This window comes from Gallus gallus, chromosome 5 (genome assembly GCF_016699485.2).
Source record: "Gallus gallus isolate bGalGal1 chromosome 5, bGalGal1.mat.broiler.GRCg7b, whole genome shotgun sequence".
NCBI classification, from domain to species: domain Eukaryota; kingdom Metazoa; phylum Chordata; class Aves; order Galliformes; family Phasianidae; genus Gallus; species Gallus gallus.
Window position 1 is genome coordinate 15,582,012 of NC_052536.1, and position 21,336 is coordinate 15,603,347.

At 45.2% G+C, this 21,336-nt stretch overlaps 2 protein-coding genes across 14 annotated transcripts in view; one reads left to right on the forward strand and one right to left on the reverse strand.

Moving 5' to 3' along the window:
- Window positions 1-2,943, reverse strand: part of LRRC56 (leucine rich repeat containing 56) — a 52,588-nt gene extending 49,645 nt beyond the window's left edge. For 4 of the 7 annotated variants that reach the window (XM_025150968.3, XM_040701710.2, XM_040701725.2 and 1 more), the window contains exons 1-2: window positions 2,656-2,943; window positions 1,823-1,974 (exon numbers count right to left, since the gene is read on the reverse strand). Coding sequence is in view for 4 of the 7 variants with exons in the window: in XM_040701710.2 (XP_040557644.1) it covers window positions 1,823-1,867 (45 nt within the window). In the remaining 3 variants the exon portion in view is untranslated. The remainder of the gene's footprint in view (window positions 1-1,822; window positions 1,975-2,655) is intronic. The other 3 variants (XM_040701724.2, XM_040701722.2, XM_040701721.2) reach the window with 1 other exon arrangement.
- A 2,197-nt stretch (window positions 2,944-5,140) lies between these two features.
- HRAS (HRas proto-oncogene, GTPase) overlaps window positions 5,141-21,336 on the forward strand; it is a 53,916-nt gene continuing 37,720 nt past the window's right edge. For 2 of the 7 annotated variants that reach the window (XM_046941474.1, XM_046941476.1), the window contains exons 1-4: window positions 5,141-5,384; window positions 13,780-15,273; window positions 17,799-19,542; window positions 20,254-20,985. The gene's annotated coding sequence lies outside the window, so the exon portion shown is untranslated. The remainder of the gene's footprint in view (window positions 5,385-13,779; window positions 15,274-17,798; window positions 19,543-20,253; window positions 20,986-21,336) is intronic. The other 5 variants (XM_046941479.1, XM_046941480.1, XM_046941481.1 and 2 more) reach the window with 5 other exon arrangements.

Sequence of the window (21,336 nt, forward strand, 5' to 3'; positions counted from 1 at the left end):
AATCCTTTTCTATTGGGCAATACCACTGCTTATCAGGAAGCAGTTTTTAAAAAGGAGCAGATGTACTTTTGCAAGGTATTGGGTTAAGTTGTAGGAGTCACTGCCAGAGGTTGTTGTGGAGGCTACAGTTATAAATGAGGTGAAAATGGTTAAACGCAATTATGGACAATCCATCCATCCAAAGCATTCATTAATTTATACCTTTCTTTCGCATCATCTCTTTTCCATCTCTTCTTCTAGCTCAGAAGAACCTCATTTTATTTTGTCTCTTTTCCATTTCTCATCTTTGTTCCATTTCATGGAAACAATTTCAGTTCTGACATTTACTTTCCAGGACGGACAGAACTGCACAGCAGATTCAAGATACGGGCACAGAGAAAGTCAATGAGTTTATACTGTTTTCAATTCATTCTTTTTAGAGTTTTAACATTTTCTGACCAGCTGCGAGATGATATTTTCAGAGAACTACCACAGCAGTTTGTCTTTCCCAGGAAGAAATGATGTATTTAAAGCCCGTCATCCTAAATACGTCCCCTCCCTCCCCCCAGTGTTCATTGCTTTGAACTTGGATGGATTCTCTACTGAAATAAAACAAAAACACCCCCAAACATTACTTCTGCTAGTCACAGTATAAAAAAAGAGAAGTCAAAGTAAGGTTAGAACTCTATGCTAAAAAAATTAAATGAAAACTCGCAATGCAAAAACAGTAGGATAAACAGCGTTACATTTCAAATACCTCACTATGTGAGGCACTGCAATGAAAGAAGGCTCTTGGAATTTGTTTTTAATGCTTAAATCAGATTAGGCTGCTTTGAATGGCCAGCATCAACCATCTTTTACTTTTTAGATAAATTAGCCTTTATTACATCCATCACAAGTCTGACCTGGTTTGTACTGCAGCAAGCATTTGTGGCCCAACTGATATAAAGTAGGTTTTGCTCACAGGTTTGGGATCTACAGAAGGGATACAAACACCATTTCACTGGCAAATTCAAGTTACGTACTCATTTCTGGGGGAAGCCCATGAGTTTTCCAATTTAAGAATAACTTATTCCTAATTCATCCTGAGTAAATGTTGAACTATTCACATTGGTAACAGATCTGGCAATTCCAAATGTATGATACATTAGATAATGATGCTATTTAGCAGAAATAAATTTCATTCTATTTCAAACTTGCAAAGTAAGTGCATCTCTTTTGCCACCCCCCTGAGGCTCTTCAGTTGTATAAGCACGCACAGACGAAGATGAAATTGCTTTGGTTTGGTGCTAACTCACATGTGGTCTCACACCACATCTGAATCCTGTTTTCACATAGAAGCAGGTCCCTAGAGCCAAGGTAAAGCAAGCTGCTGACATCACAGGCCACAGACACAGCCCCAGGTTCTCCCTTCCACTGGCGGTAGCGTACAACTGACCAAGCAACCTGCCACAGATGGTTGTATCCATTTTATCAAACTCCTGAGATAAGAGCTCCAGGAATACAGTAGGACAGAACAGACAAAGTTTCCACTCTTCACTATGCAGCCAGCAGAGAAGCCCGGGGCACCCACAGCTCTTAAACCACTTCGCAACAGTAATAGCATACATTGTCTGAAGCTCCATCTCCCTACTCACACCCTCAGCATTAAAGCCAAGAGAGAACACACAGGCCAGAAAAAGCAGAGTAAAAAACCTATCAGTGACAGCAACCCTGAGCTCTGACACGCCCGAATGCTGCATTTTTTAACTCAAGTTCTTTATGCAAAGTCTTCCAATTGGACCAAACCACATAAAACAAATCTGAAACATTTTAGTCACTTGGACCTTTTCAATTACTTTACCTTTTCTTCCAGCAGTGCTGCTGTTCTGCCCCTTCTGCTTTCCATCCCTCTGCTATAGGGACTTTCATTTACTAGTCATTCATCTCCATTTATCTTCAATGATGCATTTGCCCACAGTGCAATTTCTTGTTCCATTGCTCCATATCATCCTGCTTAAAAAACAAACCAGTAAGAACAAAGTCTTCAAACAAAACCTGCACAGGCTCTGAGCATTCCACAATTAGAAAGTACTTCATCAGCTGTAACAACACATGCTCATGATTAACAGGTCTTAGAGATGTAACAGTACCTGTAGAATCACAGAACTATTAACACTGGGAAAGGTTCTAAGCTTGCCAAGTCCAACCCCCAGCCCAACACCAGCGTGACCCTCAGTGCCACATCTACCCTTTCCTGGTACACCTCCAGGGACCAGGACTGCACCGCCTTCCTGGGCAGCTCTGTGCCACTGCAGCACCCCTCTTCTGATAAGCAATGTTTCCTAATACCCAACCTGAAGCTCCTCTGGCACAGCTTGAGGCCGTTCCCTCTCCTCCTACTGCTGTTAGCTGGGAGAAGAGCCCCCCACCTCACCATAGCCTCTCCTTTCAAGCAGTTGTAGAGCAGCAGTACAGCCTAGAAGAGCTGAACAGAAGTATAACTAAAAGTTTCCAAAGGGAAACACGAGTGCATGAAAGACTGATACAGAAGAATCTACATACATGCAAAAATAAGGCATTTGCTGAACAATTGTTTACTCCGTGGTCATTCTGTGGGCTTTACTAATCAGCCGAGGCTCCGTTACAAGGGTAAAAGGCTACAAATACACGTGATTAATACATTTTCATACTCACCAGAAAGTTTCGGTCGGGATGGAAAACGCTGAGATGAACAGGAGCATTCACATGGTGAAATAAGGGGGAAGTTTTCCAGGGGAACGGCGCAGGCGAGGTGCGTGACCACAGCAAGACTGATGGGCTGATGGCAGAGCTCGGGACGGTGCCCCCACAAACACGCAGGAGCCTCCGGGCCGCCACCAGCTGCTCCCTGCGAGGGACCGGGGCACGAAGAGAGGCTCCCAGCGGCAGAAACCGGCCCCGAACGGCTCCCACCTGCGGCCGGGGAGGCCCCAGTTACCCGGCAACCGCCGCCGCCACGGGGCAGCCCCGGCCTCGCTCCGCCGCTCCGCCCCGCCGCAACGCGCCGTCCCCGTCGGCTGGAGAACGGCTGCGGCACGACGGGCTCTGGGGGGAGGAGAGCTCTCCGTGTTCCCGAGAGCGAGGGATCTTGGCTGCACCGAGGCCTGGGGATGGTTGCAGGGCAAGGGGAGAGCTGCGCAGGAAAGAGCGGAGCAGACTTTGAGGCAGAAGCGATACAGCTTTATTAGCAACAAGAGCAGACCTTGCACCGTTGGCTCACCGCTTGGCTGCAAGAGCAGCAACATACTGTGCTTGCCCCACTCACCATCTCCTCTTGGAGAGCACTATGGCATCATCCCAGTTCTTTTTCCACTGTTCAACCCCTGGTGTGAATAAAGAATACTTAGTGATTTCAGGAGGTTGGGATCTTCTGGGACATCCCCAAACATGCCACCTGAATGCTCCACTGACCTCCTGTTACAGTGTAAAAGATTAACGTGGTGGAAGGGCAACACAAGAGAGTAACAGCAAAAGGACTAAAGTAGATAGGATGATATTTCAAAGGAAAAGTAAAGGTACTCACCCATCTCCACGGATGTAGGCTTACAGAAAAGCCTCCACAGGGAAGGATTCTCCAACCAGAGATTTTTCCCCTGTGGCAGTCAGCTCTTAAATGAGGTCTAAGAGTGCTCATGCAGCTGAATTGCCTTCACCTGTGCTCCCAGGCCTGACCGGGTCCTTTCCCCAGCTGCTCAATCAGTGGTTCAGGCTGTGACCCAACAGCTCCCATACCCTTCCTGAAGCAAATCTTCATCCCATCTATGTTAGGCATGGTGGTTTGTTTCTGCTGAACTAAGAGCTTGGGCATGAAGGCACGGAGCCATCGCTGCTAAGTACACCCCCAGCACAGACAGGCCAGCGTGCAGGATTTACTTTCTGGAGCTCAACAGTTCACCAGGCACCTGCAGAGCCATATACACTGACCACGTAACAGCCCTTCCATTCTCCGAACCAAACTTGTTCGCTTTTTCTTAACGTGATTGATTTTAAAAACTAAAAGACTAAAGCACACTACAGTCAGTTTTTGCAGCTTCACCAAGAGGGAGTAATTAATTAAACCAGGTTAATTCCATCAGCAGACTCATGGGTTCATCAATTAGATTTGCCTATTCAAAGACAACAGTTGCCCGATCTTCCAGACTCATCACCATATATTCATTCAGAACATTGCTCTTGCCGTTTCACTTGCACTAATGAGGAACCTTTCCACACTTGAGGTACAGGACTCATAGATCTGGCATGTAGGAAAATGAGATCACACCCCCAGCAGTCTCACATAAAAGCTTGCTTTTTCAAGCGCTCTCTTTCAGGATGATAGCTTCAGTTTTGCTGGGGGCAACCCTTAGCAGCGTTTCTGTTGGGGATAGGAAGGTAGGTCTGGAGGGGAGACCTGGAGGCCCGCCTGCTCTTATGAAAAATAGGGATTTTGAATATGCAGCTTGCATACACACATACACCCACAAAGTACATAGTGTACCTTTGCAAGGATGCTGGAGCACAGCAGCTGCTGGAGGACTGCATCATCGTTTCCTTTGCAACAACGTGAAATTCACTCCAGAGTCTGGAAAACACTACTCCAGACCACAGATCAGGAAAGGTGTTGCCTCCCCTCTTGCAGGGTCTGACAGTCAATTAACGTCAGAGAAGATCACCAGGGGCCTGGGTTTCCCAAGTGATGAGCATGCTCAGCTTCACCTGGTGTCACTGCCTCCAGCTGCCCGACCTTTGCAGGAAGGAAGGAGGTGGGCCTCAGCGTGCTCCTGGAAGACAGCACGATTCAGTGAAAACAACACCAAGTGAAGCATATTCCCCTTGAATTTCATTCCCAACTCTGCCACTTACCTTCTGGATAACTAGCATTAAGTCACCTTGACTTGCTTTCCCCCTTCTTGGCTTGCATTTCTATAACGTTACCTACACAGCAAGCATATAGTGTATGCACACCTCTGCATGGTAGCTTATTTCTTCTCCGTTTGTTGCTGAAATAACCTTGTTACAGCCGAGCCAGGCTGAACTATTTGAAACTAATCAAAGAAGAAATGCATCTTTCCATCAGCGAGCCAGAGAAAACCTGGCACAATTTCAGAGTAAATACAGGAGCTTTATGCCTGCGCTGCTCGGAGTTACTGTAATTGTTCTGGCACCACTCCCAGAGCTGAGCTAAGGTCAGCGAGAAACCTGTGAATTAATAACTGTGGAGCTGAAGTGATCTCTATCCAGGAATCACGTTGTACATACGTGAAGCTTTAGAGCAGTTGTACCGCAGCTTTGCCACGAGATGTTTAAAGCTGTTGAACTGCGGTGTGAACAAATGGCGTAGCCCTTCAGAGATGTTGGAGCCGATTCTGATCTCGCCATCGCAGGAGTGCCACGAACTGGAACAGGTTAGACTGGATTAATTATAGTGATGCAATGCAAATGAACAGGGATCAGGCAAACCTTTCTCTGAAAACCAAGCCTGGTCAGACGTGCTGCTCTCTTGGAGTCTTCTGAAGAAGAGATACAACTGTCCCTGTGGCTTTATCCAGTCACAGCGTACCCGAACAACAACCAGTCACTCCACCTACTAATAAATATCATTAATTAAGTGCCAACTGCTGTTGATACTTGTATAATTAACTTTTAGGAATTCCACTGCACTAGACCTTAGAAATACAGGATGAGAAGGGTCTTTCTGGTTAGGGGAACCAATTCTACTGCAGGTAACCACATCAAAGTCACTTAGATACCTGCCAGTCTCTTCTTCCTCCTCTTAAAAGCCTCTCTCTGATGGTTGCAGACCTTCTAATTTATAGACTACAATTGTTTATTGCTAGTTTATACCTATCTGTTCTTTTGCCAAAATATTTTCCGGCTAAAAATAACTCCTCTCTGATATTTGTTTTCCCAATGTATTTATAGGGCCCGCTCTCATCTCATCTTGACATTTATATTGCTAAGTCATACAAGCCAAACTGAAAGTCTTTCATCATAAAAGGCAAGCTCACAATTTGTATTATCATCCCAGTTTTCCTTTTCTAGCTCTTTTTCCTTGAAGGTAGGTGACCAGAATAGCGTCCTTTACTCCATGTGTCTCATATGGGGGAATATATACTATCCTATCTTGCTGGAAATGCCACGTCTGGTATATCCTGAGATCGAGTTATCAAGGTCACATCAAATTGGTCATCTGTAATCATAAGCTAATAAGATGAGACTCCTCTCTGTCTTTGTCCTCCCTTGGGGGAGTAGGAATCCCCACTTCAGTATGCATGTAAGTGTGTGACCTTGCACTTTGTATCGCTGTGTTTTCTTCTATTCTTATCACTCTGTCCCCTTTTTCCAGTCTTCTTTTGATGATGTGGCTTAATCATTACCAAACATCATTATCATGCTTCAGTGTTTTTTTTTTTCAAAGGGCACTAACAGAAACAGAGATGAGTATTGCTGGAACAGGTTGCCCAAGGAGGTCGTGGATGCCGCATCTCAGTCCCTGGAGGCATTCAAGGCCAGGCTGGATGTGGCTCTGGGCAGCCTGGTCTGGTGGTTGGCAACCCTGCACATAGCAGGGGGGTTGAAACTCAATGGTCATTGTGGTCATTCAGCACCCCCTTTTCTCCCCACCAGCCCCGTTACAAGGGGCGGCTGTAATCCACCTTTGGGAAACTCCTGCCATGTTTTCCATTGTCTTTCATTACACTTTCAGTTAAAATTTGTTTTAAAACATTATGTGCTGTTGAGGTTCGGACTGATGGGTGTGTGTAATCCCTATTTCTATATCATCCCAAATGTGATGATTTTGAGATATTCTTCTTGTTCAGTGAGGCAGAAATACTCAGTGCCAAATTAAAGTGTATTAAGTTCCTGAAATTCTGCTTTCTTCCTGGATAACTTCCATTTCTGAGTATTCAGTTTTCACTACCCATCCTACCACTGCCACGGTGTTATACATTTGGATTGAAAGCGGAGGAATGGGAATTTGGTTGTTAGTCCATGCTTGGATTATCTTCAGGCTTTCCCCATTCTGATTCGACTCTCAATTTTTCATACTTTGTACCAAAAAAAAAGGTGTTGATGCAGCAAACGCTACCAGGTGAAATACATCAGGTATGGCAAAAGCTGTGCCTCCAAAAGCACGTTATTCCAAGTAGCTAATGCAGAACAAATATATTCTCTATCATTTTATACAGGGCAAAAATCAAAACTAAGGTGAGAGTAATTTAAACTGTGGTTCTGACCTCCCCCATTCAGACTGCTGCTCTGCTGGACCATTCTCTTGTGTTCTTGTACGGCAGAACGCTTTCTACCTTTGGTAATTCTTGTGTTGATCAAGAGCTAGAAATTACCATGGCGTTTTCAAAAACTCAGCCCAGACCCCTGGAAAGGGCCTTATTGGAAGCCTTGGGTATGGTATTAACCTCATGATTTCATGTTTGAGGTCACTGTGTTTGTAAGATGATGTAAGAACAGTTTTGCCCACAGCAGGTGCTCCGGATACCACCATCAGAATCAATGAATGAGGCTGGGTGGGAGTTAGAACTGATCCAAAGATCCAGAGGAAGACAGAAATCTGTGAATTGAATTTATTTTGCTGTAACTGCATCTGGCATGAAAGGAAAGGGCAGTGAGATGATCCAGTTAAAAAACATTTTCTCTGACTCACCAGATCCAAGCATTTGTTTTTGCTCCTTTTCACAGGCTTACGCGAATGCATAAGGTACAACCTTAAAGGAAAGCTTCGTCAGGCAGCATATGGCATTTCATACAAAGCTGTATCTTTTCAAGCTGAACTAGACCTAAAAAAAAAAAGTAACTAATTTTTCTGAGCATTTTAACTCACAGTGAAACATTGGCAGTCATGATTTTTCTTTGTCCCTACTATCGACTGGAAAGCACTAAAAGGCAGCAAGCTGCACCTTCCAACGGAGGATGGTTTCTTAGAGAAAAGGGAAGCTTACAGCAAGCTTCAAAGGTGGTGCTGCTGGTTTGTGTTGTGGGGATGTCTCATTAGCTTAAGCCCTGAGCAGATTCAGCTCTGCTACATGGGAGAAACTCCAGTGGAATTCCACTTACATTCAAGCAATCCCCAGTGCAAACGACAGGCTAGAGGATTCTTTCCTCCCTTTGCATTATTGCCTTAGAAAGACAGAATTTGGCTTGTGACAAAGTGACTCTACCCAGAAATGGCTGCGTTAATGTGTGGTTGAGGCAATTGATCAGAGTGAAAGACATGAAGTAACAGAAGTGAAATGGGGCACTGTATTAACACTTAAAATGACAAGTCAAAACATCCTAATTCCAGCAGGGCTTATCTCCTAATGCTGTCTTAATTGTAACTAAGATTTATAAATAAATAAATAAGGAGAAGATTTCTTTCCTGCCCCATTTTAGGAAGAGGGAAACAAAATTTTCTTAATATGAAAAAATATATATATTGAGAGCCTGGAAAACATGCTTGAACTCCCTTGTTTACATCGTTCATGACTCAAGATGAATCAATGGTAACTTGAAATGCCTGTATATAAAATAAAGATCGTTGTTTGGTGTTTCTCTTCAAGGACACCTACCTTTCTCCTCTTCTTTTGTGACAAACCATTTCCAGTGTTGAGAAGCCCAGCGTTGCTATCTGCACGCATCTGCTCTTCCAGGCTATGTCCCACTGCACAGGACATACATGGAGCCACCCTACAGCATACAATCGTTTTAGCTAAAGACTTGGTAGTTACAGAACCCAATCTTGTTACGACTGTAGTACTACTATATAGGGGTTTCATTTAAGTTGGGGTCTTCACTGTTCACAAATCCCAAGCAAGAGATGGTCTTACTGAGATGGATTAAAAATGGTTGGCTTACAATAAAAATACAAAAGGAACAGTGCTGGCTGTGGAGTTAATGCACTAGGGACACTGAAGGCCTCCTGTTGATGCTATTTATAATTCACACCTGGTCCACATTGTTGGTGGTCTTTGCATTTCTTCTGGGATGAATTCAACGGCCAATGACCGAGGTACAGCTTTGTTTCCAACGTTATTCTAAGAGCAGAATGAAGTGATGTTGGAAAGAAGTTAAGGTCGATGCCTGTTTTGCCATAGTTTTTCAGGAGCAGCACTTGTTCTCTGCAGTGTGAGGAAAACTTGTGAACTCACTGTGTTTATAGTTCTGTTTCGCCATGCAGACATAAGCTGTGAAATCCATCGAGCTGCCTTCAAGCAGTGTAGCAGCAGCTTTGCAGCGAGTGCTCGCTTTTTGTGCTAGTGCAAAACCACCACAAAACACTACCAAATCAGAAAGGCTTATATTCACTTGCCATCAGTGTGACAGCACACAGTGTGAAGCAGTGGAGAAACTGGACCTTTTTAAAAAATTCATCAGTTCAAAGCACCAGTCTGCAGGCAATTACACCGCTTGTTTGCATTACTTTGCACAGTTCTAAGCTTACTCTGCATGCAACTCATGTACACCCAGGCTTTCAGCCATCACTCCCGAAAGCACTGCTAGAAGCCACCCTACAAACTACAGCTTTGACAAAAGTACTTCACAAGTCCCAGGACATAGCGTGCAGCAGTGCAGGGAGGAAACCAGCATGTAGATTTGCTGTCAGGCAGCTCTGCAGGCTGCACTGGGGCTGGAACAAACCCTGCATACCCTCTCTGAGCACTCCCATGCACACCTGTGACATCCCAGGCTCAGCGCCTGTATCTGAGGGGACGTGGCTCTCTATCCTCTCATACAAAGAGCCAAAGTGCTTCTTTTGCCTTAAATGCCATTCCCAATGCTCCCTGGGGCATTTCAGCTCCTACTCAGCCTACTCAGCGATCTGTGCTTGCTTTTGGCTTGGCTGTGATGAATGAATTGAGCAAAGACAAAAATGCTTGGGCTTCCTATTTGCTCTGTCAAAGGAACCCTTGACTCTATACATCTGCTTCTGCTTTCCATTCTGTAGTGCACAGCCTGGATCTGACTCCAGCAAGAGCTTCACAGGAATGAAAAATAAGGCAACCCACCACCATCCCATGCTGAGATTTTCCCTAAAATTTAAGGATCTCATGTTCCCTTTCCCACTGGAAGTTTTTTTGGAAAGCTTAGGGATTCAATCTGTATTTGGGTCACTGAATTGCATAACTTCCCCATCAGTGCTAGCAAGCAGAAGGAAGCCTATGCTCATAAAGAGGGAAGGATGTTTCCACGTTGTAAAAATGACAGGAGAGGCTTGAATTCCAAATATCCTCCTTACAGCCCTGGCTCTGGTTTTGCATAATGTGTGCTTAGAAAAAGGACCGTGTACTTTGTTATTCCAGCAGCTAAGTTAGATTAGTGCTGACAGAAGATGGATTATTGGTATGCTCCTGTACTTTTCATACGCTGTCAGTACAAGTTAGCTCTGTTACATATCTCAGCACACCAGGTGAAACAAAGACAATTGCTCAGGTGGTATTTCAGAGTATGGAACCATAGAACACATCACAGTCCGTGCAAATCTCACACCTACCTCCAACTCCCCTCGTGACAGTCTGCTTTCAAGGATACAGCACGTGGCAGTGGACGTGACATGCTGTCTGCCGGGAGGCCTCCAGCATTGCTTGCAGATCAGTTCTTTGGCTGTGAACTCCGCAGTTCATCACTGCATGATTACGCTGTTAGCTAAATACTCCATCCCAGCATCCTCTTTACTTGAAACACTGTAGAAGAGACCCTGGGGTAAATCCCTGCGGTGATTTATCAGAAACTCCTAGCTCCTGAGCTGAATATTCCGCTCTGCAGATCCCTGCAGCAGAGAACAGAAATAAGAATGGAAGCATCTCATGACTACTAACTACTGTTGTCTGTAGGACTGTCTTGCAACACTGTGAGTCATCTCCACTCACTTCCTACAGTCCAAGCAAAGACTTTGCACTTCCAGACCTGCCCACCGCTGTTAGCAACAGAGATGCACTTTTGACAATTTCCTTTCCAATTTGGATCTGAGCTTTTGGAAAATAAAAAGGGGACAAACCGGTGCTGGATTTATATCCGACTCCTTCTGATACAACAGGATGCCGAGACGTGACTCATGCCATACACTGAGATGAGCAGAAGCTCATGCGTTTCAGTAGCATTACACAAAAACCAAGAATAAATGTGTAATTTGAATCCAGTTCCTCTCTGAGAGCTTCTAATCTGTATACCGTGTTTGGCTCTGGTAGTTTTTTACTGGAGGCCAATATGGATATACGCATCTAAAATACTACCAAGCGGGGATGCGAAATGTGGGCACTCCCTAACGTCTCATACCACCTCACCACCAACCTGTCCTTCTCTGAGCACCCACAGCAGTCACTCCTGATGCCATTCAGTGGCTGGGCTATCACAGGGACATTCATTAACCATTCACAGCAATCTTGCACACCAAACAGTGGCAGCTGGCTAATTTCTAAGTTATCAGTTGATTATCCTCTGCAGTAGCAGGTCAGGGTTAGCTAGCAGGGTTAAACTAGTGCAAAGAGCACATTTCCTTAAGTGCCAGTGGAAACACAGGTGTGCAGCATTCAGCTGTGCTCGCTGTTTACCAGCTAGCTCTGTGGAAGGCAGATGCTGAAGGTGCACAAGCACCACGGCCACTGCAGTGCAACAGAGAAGGGAAGAGCTGGGAAAAGTCTCCAACGTGGACACAGCAATAAAAGAGTGCCTTCAGCCAGGAAATTCTTAATCCTGCTTATGCAGGAGCTTTATAGCATCTTCCCCGCACGATGTATCTGCTGAAGCCTAGTAGTTACAAATACCCGTGGTACGCAGAGACCGGCAGGTGATTTGGTACATGCGGGGCACCCCTTGGCCCTTCGATAGGTGCCGTCAGACTGCAGCACGGAGTATGATATCAGCAACTGTGAAATGCTTCTGGGAGAAGCGTGGCAGCCAGCGGGCAGATCTGCCTGCACAGTCACTGCACCTGGCAGCGAAGCTTATGTTACCCTCCAGCCTCCCCACGGATATCAAGCCATCTACAGACTGAGCTGTTCGATGTTCTGGGAACCTTGGGCTCAGGATGGGGCATGCTGCTCGCTGCTGTATCAAAGCCATCTGAATGATGTTTAGTGATGGATTTGAAGTTTATTTTTCTGCTCTCAGAACGAGAGGCACGTTCTGTCATCAGTGGGATCATTAATATCAGCGCCAGCAGGCTTCAGATCGCATCCCTTTCTCTGAGCGACGCAAAGGGAGCAAGGAGCACTGAGTGATTTTTTGCTGAGCTGAAAGCTGAGCTCCCCTGCACTGGATTGCAGCATGCAGGCGGTGGGAGTGGGAGGGCGCACACAGGCAGAACTCCCTGCTCTGAGCCTAGCAGGTTGGCATCTTGCCCAAGCCCTACGTTTGCTTAAAATGCAGCCTGAGAGGGATTGTCTTGAGACAATTTGATGGATACTGTGTGGGTGCTGGAGGCAAGAGAAGCCAGGAAAATGAGGGATCTATCTGCAAGCTGCCTTAGTCCCTCCAATTTTTAATGCAAGCTCTCCATTTTGGTAAATATACTCTGCATGCTACCATGGATGGTATATAGTTGTAAGTGTGGTATCGTGAGAAAATGGTGCAATACTTGAAGAAGCAGCTCATTTTTCATGTATGGATCACATTCCACATGTGTGGTAATATCATCCAAGCAATAAAATCATTTATTTCTGCAAACAATTAAAACATTACGCTTGAAAAAAGTAATCCACATTTATCTGACTCTTTGACCTCCCTTACAATATGTCTATTGCATCTTCTCTATTCAGATCATTTTTTTACCTTACAAAGCTCCTTCAGCTCCTGGAATTTTGATCATCAATTGCCAACGACAGCACTTCCTAAACTGAAGCCTGAACTAACTGCATTAATAAAAACTCAACACTTGCCCTTTCTGCAAACCTGGTTTCAACAGCACTCCTTTCCTCTTCTCCCTTGTCTGCTTCTGTCTGAAAAATATGCAAGATCATTTGCCAGAGTTAATTTTTAATAGTGTCCTCACTGCTGCAGTGAATGAAGTCATTTATTATCCAGCAAGCTAACACGCTAGGCAATAACAAATGCTGAAGAAGGTGACTCAGGAATGAGCACCCGGCCTGAGCTTTACCTTCTCACCTGCCTGATGGCTCAGCACAAAGGGCCGAGCACGGCATTCTGGTTTACCATACATTAAGCCTTCATTCTGCGGACTCCTGGATTCAAGGCACGAGGCCAGCTAGTTTTATTTACTTTGTAGTCATGTGTGCACGTACACAAGTGGAGTTGCAGCAGACTGCGTGGCCCTCCCCTCTGCCTGGGCGCTCTTCTCTAACAAAGGAGGTTAATATTCCCCCTGAGCGGTCATCGCTGCTGTGGGAACGTGGCAGCTCAGGCAGTTTGGCCCTAAATGCGCTTTGTGATCTCTGTCAGACTGGAGCTCAGCCCACCCACCTGTAAAACAGGTTTAATGGCCGTCAGCTTTTCTCTAGAAAATGCTAGAAGGATTACTTCATGTCTGAGATCTTTACATGAGAGCTGCTCGGTGATAGAGCGCATTTTAAAGGAGTGACTGGAAATCAGTGCATGCGGGGATGACCGCAGAAGCAGCACTCTTCTCATCCCATTACCCGAGAACCTCAAAAAGGCTGAGATGCAGATGATTCAGAAACTGAGGGAGAAAGTGATTTTGAGTCACTTATTAAGTAGGATTCACGTTGGATTTACTGTTCCAGGATGTACATGTTTGGAATGCAGAATCTCTTTTGCCATCTCTTTGGAGTGAAACAGAGAGTCCTCTCATGCATGTACTCACCAGCCATTGTGCTTCTGTGTCCGCAGGGCAGTCCAAAGGCCACTGAAGAAGTCCACGAATCTTCCTCATTGCCTGCAGTAAGCTTTGGATCAGGCCCCAGTGAGCCAGCAAGAACGTGCCGTTCAGCGTGCTATAACAAGTCCACCGGCATGTGCTGATAGCTGCAGGAGAGCTGTTAGAAGTACACCCCTAAAAATGAGGAAGATCTTGGCTGAGGAGGCAGCAGCTTCTGGCCCAGCCCTCACCCCCCACACAACGCGTGAAACACACCGGAGCCTCTTAAATTAGGGAACAGAGCAGCCCTGCACCCATTCTTTCCTCCATGCGATATCACAGGAAAGCTGGAGAGTATTGTATTACTCTTAATACACTTTGTGATCGTGTAAGTCTCCCAAATCCCACTGCCAGTAAGCTCTGGTGATTAAACAGCTTACTGAAGGGAAACCATAGCTAATACTTTCTACCCTTATCAAAGTGTATTGCTAATGAGGACTGGGAAAACTCTCAGTGTTAATACAACATCTGTAGATTAACATTAGCTTACTCGTGCTTTCACAGTCAATGGCTAAAATTCAGTCAATCACTTGGATTCACGTCACACTTCTAATTGGTGTTACGGTACATCAGTCTCAGTATTTCCCCAGCAGAAGTACACCGGGAGTGGAAAAGGCAACATCAAGAGCTGGAGGCCAAAGAAGAAATTTGCAACAAGTTGCTTGGACATCATGATTTAGGAACCTTACAGGAGGTCTGGGAACAGAGGTTCGGGGCTCCTAATCATAGAATCATGGAATCATTACGTTTGGAAAGACCACTAAGATCACCTAGTCCAACCCTCAGCTCATCCCCACCATGCCCGCTGAGCCCCATTGCATCATGCAGTGCAACACCTATTCTTTTCTTGAAAACCTCCAAGGACTGTGACCCCACCACCTCCTTGGGCAGCCCGTTCCTTCTTCCTTATGGAAAATGGAAAAACAGAAATCAATGAAGGACGTGACAGAAAAGGATAAGCAGCATGCATCTGATGATGAGAAGGAGGGAAGCATGGTAGGGCGAGAGACAAAGTGCAGCTGGCACATTAAAAAGCAATCAGAGGAAAAGAAACCAGTAGTTCAACTGAACAACCACCAGTGTCTTTAATTCTATCTAGTTTTACTGTGGGTGCATGCTGTGCAACACTGCTTTGAAATCTCTGAGAAACAGATGTAGTTAACAACTCTTCCGCAGTGTAGAAGGGAAGAAATTCTGTACTAATTGACAAAGGAGTAAGAAGATTCTTTTTAAAGAAGGGAGAATAGTTTCAGTGTGCCCTCCAGGACACTATAGGATGGTCTCAGATTCAAGTACAAACTCATCTGCTACATGGAAGCCTTGAACTCCACAAAGATAAATCCGTCACACATCAGTAAATGCAGAAATGACAGAGAGAGCAAGACATCCCTTAGCAACCCAACTGCTTTCCATGCCTGGAAGACTGGCTCCTGTCAGCACAAGTAACATAGATGACCCAGAGCATGGTAAGTGATCCGAGCTGCCCCCAAAAGAAACTGTTGGTGCGTGTGTGTTCAAAATTCTCTGAAAAGTTTGAAAAGGAAAGTCACAAGGGGCCTAAATATTGTGAGGGCTTGTTAAAAAATACAGCTTTTTACTTTCAGAGACCTGAGCTGTTGTTGTAGGAAGGTGAGGGCAAGAACCTCTCCCGGTGTACGGTGATCTGAGAATCAGGCTCCAAGAGAATGATTGATGTTTGACTGAAGGAGACAGCAAGCAAAAGCTCTTGTGCTCATGCCAGCAAACCACTGCCAGGAAAGTCAGCATGGCCCATAACTTGTGGATTCTTACATTACCAGACCTCCTACTCTACCTGACCTTTGTTGGTCCTGGGGAGGCCTGGGATTGAGTGGAAGTGGACATGGGATACTTATCAACTCTGGTCACCCTCATCTAGGGGGAGCATTTCATGAAGGAATCTGTATCATTTCTAAGTATCTCAGGCTCCAGACTCATTGTGTGATCAGCTACAGTCCTTGTGAAATAGCACAAAACACAAAAAGATTTGCTAGAAACTTGAGCAAACACCTGCTGGAGCAAAGGGGGCACTTTGTGTAGAAGGCAGTGTGTTTCAGACTGGGCCACAACTATAAAGAGCAACACTATTTCTCATTAGTGTCAAACTTACACGTCAGATTTATACCCCATCCCTTCCCCCACCAGCAGAAGTCCAGAAACCCCACTGTCCTCACAGCTGAGGGTCTCACATTATCAACTACTGCATATCATGTATAAGGCAGATATGATTCTTACTCCTACAGGTATCTCTACAAGGAGACCGGCCCATTAGAACTGGCCAGATTTTTAATTATGTCCACTTTCGTGTGGGAATTGCTGTTGTTTTTTAAATATAAAACAAGAGCCTGCAGTTGTTTGTGTTTTTAAACAGTGGAAGACAAGCAGTGATTACAAAGCCTTTACCTTCTATGACACCAGAATGTCTCATGTCTATGAGTTCCTATATGCAGTTTATAACTGATCAAATCCAACCGGCAGCAAAATCGATGTAGTCAATAGGAATCCTTCTCTAGCTCTGGGGGCCTTGGGTCAGGAACCTGGCAAGGTGCTGTGTGAATTCTTGTGCTCATTTCAAACAAGAAGTCCACGATGAGAAAGATCCTATCATGGACTGCAGTACTCTCCAAGACTGATGATTTTGCTATAGCTAACCAGAATTTTCTGCAGCGTTTTCAAATGATTCAGTTAAAAGAAGCTCGAGTGCTTTACTTAGTAGAATTTAATACATCTGTAATGCTGCTATTTTTAGGTTTAAAAACAAAGTGGGCTCACACACTGGTTGGGTCATCTGAAGCAATGTCATATTTCTGGAGATAACATGAGCGGAAGGTTTTGTTTGTTGATTGAGGGCTGATGGATTAATTCAGGGTTTGGTTAATTGATTACTACAGGAAATCAGTTCTGCTCAGGGTCTGACTTGAAGAAAAATAATGATACCAGGACTCACTGGTCTTCTTCCTCTGCGTGGTCTCTCAGCTGCACTTCTGTTCCAAGTTTTAGATATCTCTGTGAGCCCCAGACCCTTGGGATGATGGTACGCATTGGTGACATCTACTGTGGCTGTGTCCCTTTCAGTGCAACCTGTAGCAAGGATAAACTGACAGACCTTTCCCATTCTAAATTATAGTGTAGGGTAGTTTTACCATGCTTTTTTTTTTTTTTTTTTTTTTTTTTTTGTAATCAATGATTTCCATTTACCTCTTGGCTTCTTTGTGCTGCAGAAGACTCCCATTTCCCCTGTCGCGTTTCTATAGACAGTCACTCACAGTGTAACACTTCACTGTCAGGAGTAAGCTATAGCCTTGCATCCCTGTATAGATTTATCTGATACATTAAGAGCTTCTCTCAGGGGCTGCTTTCCAAGGTATGATATTGCTGGGGCTTGTCATCTAGCAGCATTTTCTCTACAGCCCCACTGGGAAGTCAGACAAGGATGGTCTGGGAGCCACAGCAGCCTTACCTGTAAATTCAGCCCAGAAGGCTGGTTGCCATTCCTCACTGTTCACCACTTTCTCACCATTATAACAACTGTGCTATGCCAATATACTTTATATATTGATATATGTTGATATACTATATCAAGAAGCTAAACTTTAACTGGGATAGAGTGTTTTTAGAACAGAAAGGGAAAGCACCTATTTATTCTATTGCACAATGGGAGCAGTGTTACCTATACCTCGTCAGTAGCCTAGGGATTAAGAAACTTTCTGTTTTTCTTTCACTTTCGAAGACTGTCCTCCAGAAGGCACCCTTTCCAGTTCAGGTGTACAGCTAACATTCTGTATTTATCCTAGGCCTGCTCATTTTTAACAAATGAGCCTACCTTAAGCACACTGGCTTCTAGGAACACTTGCACATATAGCAGCTTCCACAGTCCTCCTCCTCTGAGCTAACGGAGATCAGTTTTGCTCTCCTTGCAGTTAGGAGGGTTTTCCCTCGCTGTCCTTAACCACGTGACTTTGTCTTTTCTCAGTTCTCTCACCAACACAAGTAAGCTGCATACCAAAAAGTCTGCCCTTCCCAGAAGCATCTCTGTAAAGAGAATGGATGTGAACACAGACTCTGCGAGCCTATGCCATCTTCTGTCCCAGATAACTCCAGAATACTCCCAGCTCTGCAGAGCAGAGTTTTCTTGAAAGAAATTGGGAAAAGAACCGAGACTGCCAGAGGATGGAAACCAAATTAATTTCTGAAGAAACAGGTTCATCTCTTACTGGCATCTGCAGAGTTGCGTCAGCTTGTTGCGGATATGGATTAGGCCTTGTGCTTCTGAGAATCCAGCTTTGTTTCAATTCTTCTGAGCACTTCCTTCTTTCCTTCTGACTGCACTTCAGTTTTGATCCAAGTATCAAAGAGGCTCATGCAGCAGCTAACTTGCACCAAACACAGCATAAATTTCTACTGACGGCTTACCTAGATGACGTGCAGCTCAATGGAGACCAAAAAGGGTAAGGTCTCAGCCTCTTCCCTTACTGCAGTAACAAAGCACCTGGGGGTGCTCACTTTTTTTCTGTCTCGTAAACTGGTTGCCATGGCAAGTTACTTGTGTTGCACTGTCAGGTAGTAAAAGGAAACAATTTGCATCCTCTAGAAAACTCAGAATTTTAGAACTCTGTCGCCTATCAGTTTGCTTTCTGCCTTGACACTGCTTATCCCTGAAGCTCGGCGAGAGATGAGCAAGAACAACATCCCAGCAACAGAAGTACCTGAAGGTTTATTGAGCCTGGTGTGTCTGCAGAAGGAATAAATTAAGTAATCATGAAGAATATGGTGCTGTGGGAAAGCACGTCAGAATCCCTGCTTTTCTCAGCGTGCTCTCAGAGATAATGATATGGAGAGCACACACACTGATACAATCTTCCTTCTGAACACTTCAAGAAAGTTTCAATTACAGAGAGAAGGAAAACACATCCAGCAAAACAGACCAACAGACTATCTGAATGTAGAGACGGCACAAAAGGCACAGAAGGAACCAGGAAGTACTCAGCATAATTAGGACGAGGCTGGGTGAGATTGTGGATATGGCAAAGGAACAGAAGACGCAGGAAAACAACAAAAGGAACCTGACACCACTCATCTACCCTCTGCCTACTGAGAACTTATACCCTTCAGCTGGCCTTCGTGCAGACTTTCTTTGCTGAGAGCAAAATTGGGATGTATTCAGATATCCCCGTGAAGCTACAAAAGTGCAGTTGTTTGCCTTGCTGGTGATACCGATGATCACAAGAAGTTTCCATGGGTTTTTTTTTGTTTTGTTTTTTTTTACAGGGCAAAAGAGAGTTGAGTTCAAGCTGGCAATGACGTGGGTGATCCTACTAGAGAAACCTCGAAAAAAGATCAACATCTCAAAACTTCTGGAGATAGCCTTGACCTGATGAGTGAGTTCAGTTGTTAACTAAGTTGGTGGCCTAAGTTTCAATGTTACAAACTTGTGTTTGTATGTTTTCACGTCACACTAACCTCCTTCTTGCAGAGGCTGAAGAGGAAATGACAACATCAAGGAATTATTTTTTGGGGGTCACAGCACTTACAGAAATCAGTAACATATCTTTCCAGGGCTAAATTTAGACTGCTGTTTTAAAACGTCACATGATTATCGATGGGAGAAGGAAGTCCGTGAGTTATGGCCTCCTACATGCATGCTACAGTTTGGTGAAGATGATGAGTTAAAACTGAAGGCACTGGAATGACAGAGCAGCCCTTCAACCCCACTGCAGGTTTGGTTTTGACAACGTTAGTGTGGCAGTAAGGATCTTGTGATGCTCTCCTCATTTCCTTTTTATTGCACCGTGTGTCAGTGGGCCCAGAATTAGGCTAGTCTTCCTTTCCCGACAAGAAAGGCTTGTGATAGTTAGTACCACTGCAGCATTTCTGGAGAGGTACATATTTCTCTGCACCTGCCTTGAGGTTTGCCACAGAGCACAGGAGCTGCACTGGGCAGCTGTGGGCGGGTGGAGGAGTTTGTTAGAGATATCAAAGGACGAACTGGGGGAGTTTTGTTAGCAGAATGAACAACCTTGCCAGCTGATCTGTAGTGCATTTTGCACTGCTGTTGCTGTGGCTTTGCTCCTGTGCTTAAATAAGAGGGTTCTGTCTTCTAGAGGCAATCTCCTGTAGGAAAAAAAAAAAAAAAAAAGGAAGAATGTGACCAGGAAGAATGATTTTTTATGCACGGAATGAGCTATATCCTCAGCTAGTGTAAATCTGTCTAGCTTTGCCAAAAGCTACGGAGCTATGCTGTCTGCAGCAACACCTTATACCAGTATTTTGTCCTTTTATCAAAAAAGGGATGGAGGGGTGGTAGCGTCAGGCGTACTTAAGATATATCACTCTCTGTGTCCTCACAACTTTATGTCATCAACCCTATGTGTGGTTATGAGTCACCAATAGATGATTCTGCCAACTGATTCTGCCATTCTGTCTTTCAGCAGCGTGCCAACAACAAGTAGTCCTCAGGTATCTTATGTCCGGATGTGATCGTAGCATTGAAGAATGAGCAAGAGGCAGCTTCAGTCCAGGCTTCTGGTGTGTCCTGGTACTTGGAGGCCAGGGAGAAGTCCAAGAAGTACGAGGTTCGCCCATAGCTTCCATAGAATCGGAGAATGCATGAGGTTGTAAAGGACCTTACAGCCCACCCATTTCCAATCCCCCTGCTGTAGGCAGGGCTGTCACTCAGTAGAATAGGCTGCCCATGGCGCCATCCATCCTGCCCTTGACCACCACCAGGGACGGGACACCCACAGCTGCTCTGGGCAGCCTATGACAGTGCGTCACCGCTCTCCGAGTGCTTTGTCTACTACGCTCCTCTACTACCCTACCTATTTGGGTCTTTTGCTCCCTGATCGGTCCAGGGCCACTTAGGTACTGAGAAACAGAAGCTTGCTTGCAGGGTGCAAACTGCAAGATCCCTGTATGCTCCAGTACCTGCCTGCTCACCAGAAGGGCGAAGACAAGATGAGACAGGCAGTGCAGAGAGGCGGTGCGCCGTGCGTACGTGTGCCTGCCTGTGGAGAGACCCATCACCTTTGTGCGTGCCGCTGCTGCTGGCTTGCATGGGAGAGATGCTGTGTTTCTGCAAGCTGCTCTTCTTGGCTCCGTGGAGAACGGAGAGGTTGTTCCGAAGCTGGAGGTCCTGTTAGAAGCCAGCAAACATTCTCAAGGTAAGCTGAAGTTTCGTCCTCTTTGTTCGGACCTGTCTGTTTGTGTTCCAGCTTAGGGGAAGTGCTCCAGCAGGTTCGTTTGTGCTTCTGCAACAGTCTGTGAGACCTGAAAAAACCTGCACGGCTTCTCGGCAGGTGTCCTCACAGCTTGCTTAATCTGTTCCAGCCCTGAGCTCTGCAGGGCACGAGCTTTCCTTTCACCGTGTCAACGGCAGTATCTAGAACAATGGCTTCTAGATCCATTTTCAGATTACCAGATACCTCTCTGATGGAAACAACCAGCAGTGGCGATGCGGTTGAGAATTGCATCAGAGCGAACAGCGTTTCTGCAGCACCAGGAGCGCAGACTTT